The sequence below is a fragment of the Pleurodeles waltl genome, chromosome 2_1, assembly GCF_031143425.1.
Source record: "Pleurodeles waltl isolate 20211129_DDA chromosome 2_1, aPleWal1.hap1.20221129, whole genome shotgun sequence".
Classification (NCBI taxonomy): domain Eukaryota; kingdom Metazoa; phylum Chordata; class Amphibia; order Caudata; family Salamandridae; genus Pleurodeles; species Pleurodeles waltl.
In genome coordinates, this window is record NC_090438.1 from 123,708,872 (window position 1) to 123,719,083 (window position 10,212).

Here is a 10,212-nt window from a genome sequence, read left to right on the forward strand (position 1 = left end):
CATAAAGCCCTAAGCCCTATAACCACAGTACCCACCAAATATATACAGTGGTATTAAGTTACCAAAAGGCTAGCCTCCTGGCTTTATTGATAAAAGCAGAATTAGGTCTCTGAACCAATACGACTCCATTAAAATCTCTAAGGGGTAGTACCATGATCCGCTGCATGGCAACAGTTGCGGTTTGCTCCTGATAGCACGCTTCAGACCTCATGGCCTCTAAATTGTGAAATTCTTGGAGTCTTTATTTTGTCTGCTGTATTCCTCACACAGGACCAGTCTCCTGTCTGGGCTCCTGCCACTTCTCCTGGGCCTTCTCTCAGTAGCATTCCTAGGACCCCAAGGCATAGTGTCTTCCCTTGAGCACCCTCCTGTGCTCAAGGGTGGCCAGAACAGTATTTAACTTCGCCCAGCATGGCGCTTCAAAGGCTCAGATCTCAACAAGAGCAAAGTAAAAAAAAAAAAAAAAAAAATGTTGAATCTTGAAGTGAAGACGTGGAAATTGTCAGACTTTCTTTTGGGATGCTGATTTAACATAATACTGGAGCACCACACTCATATATAGGTCGGACTATGGTGAAACTGTAGTTAGCTGCAGATTTCACCCATAGTGTAGAATACAGTAAATCCCACACTTATTTGATAATCACCACCAATGTACATACTCTGTTAATGTCAACTCACATTGTGGGGCCTGCACCAGGTCAGCCCCAATCTGAGTGATTCCGTCTGCATCAGGCCACCTGCATGCAGGTACCAGGCTGTCCTTTCCAATCAACACATTTTACATTGAAATAGCTACAAAATGTCCAAGTGGCATGCGGTTGTACTGATAAAACTATATGGTGCACAAACAGTAAATCGAGTTTTTGAAAATATTTGTCATTTGGACATCACCAAGTAACGTGTTGTGATTTGTTTTGCTGCTGTTTATTCTTTGTATCACACTTCTGAATTACAAAAAAATGCATTTGTAATTCCTGATACATTGAGAAATATTTGCAATATTTCTTCACTAGCTATTAAAATGTGTTAAAAAAACTGACATCCTAAAGCAGTTTGTTTCACAATGATTGTCAGAAAGCTCACTTTATAAAATAGTCTAACTGTAATAGAAAAAAGTAAATGCCATTTTTCAGGATAAGACCAGCAGCACTCAGTAAAAAGACAAACTGTCATTTGACCTCTGTCCTTGAACAGACAAAAGATTTAATGGCATTTTTATTGATCATTCATTTCTGAATGAACATAATGTGTTCCTTTACAGCTCAAATTCGCTGGCCAGAAAGGACCAGTAGGTCCTGAAAATAGTTCACCTGATAAAATCTCATCTTGATCGTTTTCTGTTGGATAAATGTGCTTTTCCCATGTTATTTTTAATTGAGATTTTAGGCACAACTACAGCCTGAACTGCTGAATGGAATTAATTTGGCAGAAAGCTAAATTTTGGCCCAGAAAGATTTTTTTTTGTGATTTGGTGTAAATCTGTTCAGTAGTTTTGGAGATACCAAAGGAAAAAGTAATAAAGATATCTAGGGGTGCGGGTCCGCCAGATGTCATGCTGCGATATGATTGGCTGCCAACACTTTAACCAGGAAGTGTTGGCAGCCATCTTGGTGGATGTCTGTGGGGCCAATATTGGCCGACAGAGGGAAGGTTACGTGCCCCCCTCCCCATTTACTAACAAGTAAGGTCCTGGGATATGGGGGTCTGTGGGGCCAGTATTTGCCTGAGAGGGGCTGTATGCCCCTCCTTTTTTTTTAATGTCTGGCCAGGCCCTCAGGGATGGGGTCCCCAGGGCCAATATTGGCCCGGGGTGGGGGTGGCATGTCCCCCTCCCCCTTAAGTCTATGGTCAGACCTCAGGGTTTGGGGGTCCTCGGGCCAATATTGGCCTGGGGAAGGAGCTGCATTTACTGTAACTTGTGCCCTCACCATGCACTGCTAATTACCCCACCTATTACAACATTCATAACATCTTATATGACATCGTTGATAATATCTCAGCAACATTTGCTGTAAAATTATTTTATAAGAAAACTGCATGTTGGGGGCACGAGTGAAAGTTAACTTGGGGCAAGAGTTATAGTAACTTGAGATAACTAGAACTGCGGAATTTCTATGATTGTGTGTAAAATGTGAACCTAACTATAATGTCCCTGTAACATGTGTTTTTTAGGGAGTTTATTTATGTTTAATCGCCCAGGTAGTTAAGACAAGTGTTCTGTAGGAAAGTTTTTTTTATGTTGCTTATAACTTTTGCACCATTTAACAAATCTCCATGAAAGTTTCTGAAAACGTGCTACTTTTTTAAATTTGTGCATGGAAAATGTCAGGGTGATCTGTGAAGCAGGCGCCGGGAAAAAAGTGGGGGCACCCAAAATTCGAAATCCCCTTGCATTTTCTATATATTTGTTTAGACAGGGCTATAGAAAAAAATTGCTGAATGGAATTGCACCATATTTGACAGGAAGCTAGATCTTGGTACACGGATTGTGCTTTTTGTGATTTGGTGTAAATTTGTTCAATATTTTTCGAGAAGTTAAGGTTAAAAAAATATAGATATCTGGATGGTGGGTTTGAGGAACTCTTGCGAGTCCCTCAAACCCAATTAAAAAAAAATAAAAAATAGAGCATTCGGATTGGCCCAACGTGCTTCCCCTTCGGGTCAATTTGAACCTGCGGTTTCGGACTCCAACCAGAGCGACCGCTCTGATTGGCAGCCAGCAACATGAGAAAAATGTTGCTGGCAGCCATTACAGGGCTCAGGGATTTAGTCCCCTGTCCTGAAGTGTTTAAAAATAAAAAACATAAATGGGCGGGTTTGGGATACCTTTACCCCACCTGTAAGCTGGGGGACTTAAAGGGACATCAGCCCCCTGCCACCACCATCTGGACAAAAATTCTAAAATAATGGCAAACACCCTTGCTCACCCTTGAGCTTTCAGAGGTCCAGGGGACCCCATCCCTCCTTTCTTTGGGGCCGATTACTTTAAGGGAGGAGTGGCCTCGCGGCCTCCCCCCCCCTGTGCTTTCTGTGGCCCAGTGGAGTCCACCCCCATGGCCTGCTTACTTGCTGTAGCCTGGGAAGCCGACCTCCTGAAAACAAGTTTCCATGCCCACACTGGCATGGGCAGGAAACTTGTTTGCTCCCACTTGATGGTAGCATTTTTAGAATTCCTGCCAAACTGGAACAAGCCCAGAGTCTGCTCCTGGTGGGTGGGAGCTTTAAAAAAAAATGCTCTCACCAGCTGGGAACAGAATTTCTAGCTGTTTCTGGTGGAGAAACAGATCGCTATTACTCCCGCCCCTAGGGAGCAGCAAAAATAGCTGCTGTTTCTGTGTGGGAGTAGGCATGCAGGAGCAGTGCCTGCTCCTGCAACATTAACTACCTCGAACACAATGTAATCCTTGCATACCAGCCATCCTCAAAGCAGTAATGGGAACATCGGGGCACAAAATTTGCATTCCAAGTCTGGTACAGGAAAATGAAGACTGATTTGTGAAGGTTTTCACACAAAGTGGAAGAACATATTCATCTAAGTATTCAAAGGTTAGAACCTGGTTAGTGGGGAATAAGCATACATCACTAAGCACATTTCTAGTTCAGTCTGGCTCGGTCTGTTTTCTTGATTAATATTTTAGTTTGAAGAAACCTAAGAGCCCCAGTCCCATCTGAAATGTCTTTCCTCCAAAATGCTCCCTAATACCCAAAGTATATCTGGCTGAGTTAGACTGCTCTATTTGTATAACAAACACCAAATTATATAATACCACAAGCTGGCAGGCCCAGTGATCCTTTTGTACATGTGGTAGCATAATTCCTCTGTTGTATACACTGCCTACGCAAGGACACATTTGAAATACTTAGTATTCACATCCCGTAGTAATGTGCAATCTCATCCTGTGTGGCATTGAAAACTGTCTATCTTGAGAGACTTGCAACAGTGGTTTAGTCCAGTTACTCTCCATCGAATTAGAAACATTAGTAAGGTATACAAATGCTGTTTCATTACTGCCATGAAACATGGGTATAAATTAGCATACTGAAGGTACTAAGTGATGACACCCATGTGTGTACCCATTTCAGACTTAAGATAGTTCTTAGGGAACGGGGGGGGGGGGGGGTGGGGGTGGTATTACCCATGGTCATCTAATGTTTTTTTGTTTTTTTTCTCACTGATACGAAGCAGCCTATAAGAAGGTCCCTTTCCTTTTCTTAACCTGCTGCACCAGCACACTGAGTAGTGGTAATATAGGCTCAACCAATGCCTTTTCAAACTTGCCAATTACACAGTTGCTGCCTTTGTAATAGAACTGCTGATTGAGCCTAAACTTTAGTAGCGCTCTGGGAGCAAGTAACTATTTCCAGCATCTTACCCTGGTAGGTTGGAGATGGATACTCCTCTAGGCCAGAAGAGGCGTGCTCGATAACCACATGTGGTGGTCACTATTTCAAGGAGAGGCTCACACTCCCCACCACTCCTGAGACAGAAGGTAAAGTCCAAGTCTTTCAACTCTCTCTGATCCAGGGGCAGGCACAAAAATCGAATGCACACAGCCTGACATTTGTAGCAGCAGTACCAGCACTTTGTGGTCGACACTTCTTAGAGCTGCAGGTTCACTTTCCTCTGCTAGTGCGTGCACCCTAGCAGATATATCCGGGTTACACCCATGAAGAGAACGTTATCATCAAAACAAAGATATGTCTTAAAGGCTTTATATTTTGACTGGTGAAACCCTATCCTAGACCAGCTTTTATTAAAATATCGCCTGTACTGTGGAATTCTTATTTGATCTGTGAGGTATGGGGGAGGTGCAACCACTGGTGGTCTCTGACCTGGAATTATTTGTGAACACTCCTGCCTGAAGAAAATAAGTAATGTTATAACAGTACCTCATCGCAACTATGATCTGAAATGCAGTAAACGTATTTTTTAATGAAGAGACATCATACGGTCGGTTCACTGAAAAAGTTCAATTTAGGGGATGCATAGATTTTATTTATAACTCAAAATAAGATTATCCCAAGCAAATCAAGATGTGACCGTTTTGTTTCACTGAGAATGCTTGTTAGTTAACTTAATGCCAAATCAAAATAATGCACCGGCCAGTTTACAGTCAACATGTCCTTATCTTTGCCATCATTGTTAAAATATATTACTGTGTTGCCAATGTTATCAATACAAGTCTTTGACCTCCGTTTTTTTTATTTTTCTTTAGGTACCGTAGCGAGAAGATGACTATGAGTTATGCGGAATACCTTGCTCATCGTCAGCATCATCACTTTCAAAATGGCATTGGGCACCCTCTTCCACCATACAACCATTATTCCTGACACTGAGCCGCATGACCAGTCACTAGACCTCTCTGCAGACCTCTTCCCAGGAGACCCAGCTCCCTCTTGGTCTAGCTATCTCTATTATTGTACTATTTTATGATGATAGTTTCCGTTGCCTTGAAACTGCTCATCTTTCTGGGTGAGTGCATCAGGGCAACGGAAGGGAAAGCTGCATTAAGACCCAATTTTTTTTTCCTGGAGACTTAGTTTTTTGCAGCATATAATCCCTTTTCTTCCATTCTTCTAATTACACCGAAAATTAATTGACCTTGAAATACACGAATCTGGTGTTGCTGTGGATGAAAGGAACAATTTAGGAAATACTCTGAGAAGCAGTTTTGATTGCCGCATTGATTAGCAATTGTAGATGTGTGAAACATATCAAAACAAGCGACCACATTAGTGAGGACGTGATTCAGCGAGATGTAGTGCACTAAAATGGGAACTCGGATCAACTTTGCCACTCTTATGTAGGCTGACCCCTCACCACTTTTCACCTACTACTTCGGATTTCTAGTTTTTGCAGCCTTTGTCTCCTCCGCATCTCTCCTTATGATAGCAATTGTTCTAAAATGTAAGCCCTGTATAAATCCTTTTCAGCGTATGTCGGCCTGGCACGTAAGGAAGTCAATGTTGTTCATTAGTTGGCCTGCGTTTGGGACACCAAAATGGATAGACTGCAAGCATTGCATACGTGGATCAAGAACATGCACGCTGTTCGCTCTCGCCCCAAGTGTCCTGTGTTTTCCTCTTGTCTGGCAAACGTTTTTGATCCACATAGGTTTTGCTCTTTTCCGAACTTGTATTGCGACACCGAACATGCGTTGGGTTGAAGAGCGTCGAGTAAAAGTCAGTTCGGTGTTAGAGAGTGATGTAGGCTATGTGCAAGATTATAAATGATATGGTGCAATGTAACACAGGAGAACTAAGGGCTAAGGTATGGTTCATTCGGAACTTTAGTGCACAGTACATCGTAGCTTTCGCTTTACAAAGATTAGATGCCTGATATTAAAGTAGTCATGCTCTTCTAATGCAGAAAACCCATCTGTAAGGATGCATGAACAAACACACATTTCAAGATTGGATTTGCCACGTTTGGGCTAATCGGTGCATGTGTTGAACAGTTAGCTGCTTGTTTATTTTAAATGGAATTTGGTTACACATAAAATGAAGAATTTTGTGATTCTTCATTTTATGACTGTTTAGGTCATTGTATTCCTTCATCCACAGTATTTGCTGTCCAAATGAACTTTATTTCAGTTGTGATGCCTTAAAGCAATTAGAGGGCCTCAAAATTTAGCAGCCAAGTACTTGTGCAAGTTTATTTTGAAGAGCGTATACAAAATGACCGACACCAATCTGTAAATAGTTTGGGTGACTTTAGACTCCCTGTTTGGAAAAGTATGGTTCATTGGCTTTGTGGCTTTGCCTTTTTTAGTTGAAACTTTTAAAAAGTATAGGAATACTTGGCTGATAAATTAGGTCCTTTTTAAGCACAAGCTGAATGTGTGCTGCAAAAATACATTTCAAAATTCCATCAATATTGTCACAAAATCCCACCTTTTCCGTCATCTCGTTATAGATCTCTCATTCTATAGAATGAGTGAATCTGTCCTTAGAACCTTTTTTACGAAATCTATTATGAATATATTTAAAGGTGCTAATCATCCTTGGGTAGGTCACGTGACTGGTCATGCGGACTCAAATCATATCAGATTTTTTAAAATCCTCGATATATGCAGATGTTATACAATGTTTCTTACCAGTGTAATAACGATATACTGATAAAATAACAATCCTGCAGGTTTGACAAGGACGAGGTCAGCAATAGTTCCCACCATGGCTTGAGGGGGGTGGAGGGTGGGGAATAGTTTTGTCTCCTTTTGTACACTGTATAATAATTCACAGTACATTTGTCTTTCATTAGTTGTTCACTGACGAATAATGTTCAAAGGGGAGTATACAGACTGCAAGGGTGTGCTTGTAGTGAAATAATGGCAGCCTGTTGGCCTGAAAATCACAGATCTACTAACGTTGCAGATGTCTTTCCTGAAGGCACAATTTTGGAGCATTTTCGGACCTAGTATATTTTGATTTCATTTGTGCAGTTGTCGTAAATTACTAAGACGCAATTGGACACGACTTGAAAATGAAATGTGTTATACTTATGTGTAACACTATTAAGTGTATATAGCACATATTTCAATGTAGATCTAGTATCTTATGCCCTCCCTTGTTTTTCTAAGTTATTTCTCAAGGGACTAGCTTTTATTTTGTTTTATGTTTGAAATCATACGTTTATTTTCTTAGTGTAATATTTTATCATTTACTGACATCCTACTTGTTTTCCCCCCCCACCCCCAATTTCAGAAATCATTTTTAATTGTTGCACTAACATTTTATTCAAAGAAACTATGTGATCCGGAAACCTAAAAAGTAAACCTAGTAATTTTTCATTAAAATTGCTAATCAGTATCTCTTTATCACATTATTAGCTGTAACAGCAGTTCTAAAAGGAAATATGTTTTGCTCCTTGCAGATCAAAAATACACTTGTGATCAGTTTAGTTTCCTGTTTTGATTTTTGAATCAAGAGTTGTGGATATATTGGCACACCTGAAGCTTACGTATATGCCCCTTTCTCTTGTCTTGAAATGTGCAGGTTGTTCAAAATTGTCTGGAGTAGGTTACATCTCTTTTGTGTGTTAGATCGAACCAAAGAAGCCTCCAGCCATGCCCAAATGCTGCTCCAAAAGCCTGCCTTTCGTTCCTTACAAAATCCTGCAGGATTAAATGTGTTAACTTTTTTTATTTTTGTACAGTTTCTAACTGATTTTTTGCTAGTAATGTTAATTGAATTAAGTTTATTTGAGGAGTTGGAATGAGTCCATCCTCTGTTTAAATGAACAGGAATTTTTTTCCTTTTTTTAAAGAAATCCTAATGTGTGCCTCTCAGATTTAAGGATTTCTTGTTACATTCATTCTTGAGACCAGCAATGATTCTTTATATACAAAGATATGTTCTCTTTGTTTTTTATTAAACTGTTTCAGAGAATAATTTCTCTTACTTTGCGCTGGACCCAGTGGCTACACTGGTACAGAACCGCACTGAACGGCAAACCTTTGTTCAAATCTTTTGTAATAACCTATATGACTGTTTTTGTATATCAAATTTAATTCTTTTCACAATATTGGGATCTAGTATTAAGTTACCTTAGTATTTTATACGTTATAAAATAGTACTTTCAATTGGTCACCAGCACAATGAGATATCGGTAATGTAGTGGTGATACATATGATGGGTCTACAGCTGCCTGGTGTAGCTTGTCCACCTCCTTTTTGTTTTCTTTTAGTAACTTTAATCTTGATTACAATTATGTCACCACGAATTACAGGTCCCATACCCTATGACTAGATCCTCCCCATCCACATTTAATTGATATTAGTTGGACGAACTGTTAAAATGGGCATTTTATTATAAGCAAGGAAAAAAATGGCAAAACTGAGGAAAAGGCAAAAAAATAGAAGGGTATCTGTTGGTCTGTGAGATGGCTGTGGAAAGATATTGTAGTAGTTTTAACACTATTGTTAATACCTTTTTAAATCATTTACCCAATAAAATATGGAAAAGACTTAGCTGGTTCTACATGTGTTGCTTTCCTTATTTCTAACATTTGGGCCCCATTGCAATTGCACTCAATTGAGACCTGAAATTACACCACACCTTTAATTCTCATGAAGTTAAGGTATGGTATTTTTCCCCTTTTCTAGCTATGATTGTTGCAGAAATGTTGTGGTCCGGGGAAAATAGTAGTATGTGAAAATACATAAACACAAGTATTTTTTTTTTTTTTTTTACATTTTTTTAATTGATATAATGTTGACAACTGCCAAGACAATGGTACAAATCTCTGTTCAAATGTTCTCTAGAGCCAGCTTTACTAGCATAGTATTTAATGGCAGAAATACTGTTATGTGTTTCATTCCGATATTTTCCAAGATGTTTGCACACTACAAGTCTGACACATGTACTATATACAATACATTATCGTCTGTGAATGTCAGGCAAGTTTATTGCGGTTTGGAATGTTCTGAATCTCCTTGTAAAATCCAGCTTATTACTTAAACGCTCAGCTAACAGTAGATCCTGAAGCTCTGGCCAGTTGTCAACTTATCTCCCAACTGCTGTAATAACCACCTTTGGAGAGGGGAGTTTACAATATACTCCAGGATTTCATTAACACAAATAATATCCTCCATGCTCTGCAAGTGGCCTCCAGTCCTGGTTGTAGCATTGAAACTGTAAAGCAGTTGTTGAAAAGTGCAGTTTTCAAGCGAGTCGTGTATATATACTGTAGAAAGGGTCTGTTGAACCTGCCTGCAGCATTTTATACCATAGGCCCTCCGATCTTACTAAATGGATTGCAAAAATTAAGTGTTTTAGGGATGGTATTATCCTAGTGAAGTGATTTTTCTCCCCGGAAGAATACAAGTCACTAGAACTATACTGTAGTCACTAGCCAAATCACCTGTGGTGTCCAGCATAGCCCTATATTGTTCCCTCTACTGTTTCATCTCTTTATCAGTGTTAGTTTGATTGACTCATATGAGTTTAGTTTCTTTATGCAGAAGACACACATTGCTCAAAACTAATAAGTGGCATAAGGGCCACAGCTGTCAATTTTAACAATTGTGTAACAATCATAAACGGCTGATTGCACCAAAAGGTATCTCAAACCCTAAGAGTTACAAAACAGATTTCCTTCTGTTCTGGTTTCATGTGTTAAAAAAGCACCAGGAGCGGTAAATATAACCTGAATTTACATACTCAGATTGGCTCAGTGGTAAGTTGTTTTGTCACCTGTGAATACTGAAA

At 39.8% G+C, this 10,212-nt stretch overlaps 1 protein-coding gene across 1 annotated transcript in view; it reads left to right on the top strand.

Moving 5' to 3' along the window:
- AMMECR1 (AMMECR nuclear protein 1) overlaps positions 1-8,972 on the top strand; it is a 406,744-nt gene extending 397,772 nt beyond the window's left edge. Inside the window, exon 6 of the mRNA XM_069211426.1 lies at positions 5,220-8,972. Coding sequence (XP_069067527.1) covers positions 5,220-5,334 — 115 coding nt within the window. The 3' untranslated portion in view covers positions 5,335-8,972. The remainder of the gene's footprint in view (positions 1-5,219) is intronic.
- Positions 8,973-10,212: the final 1,240 nt, after the last annotated feature.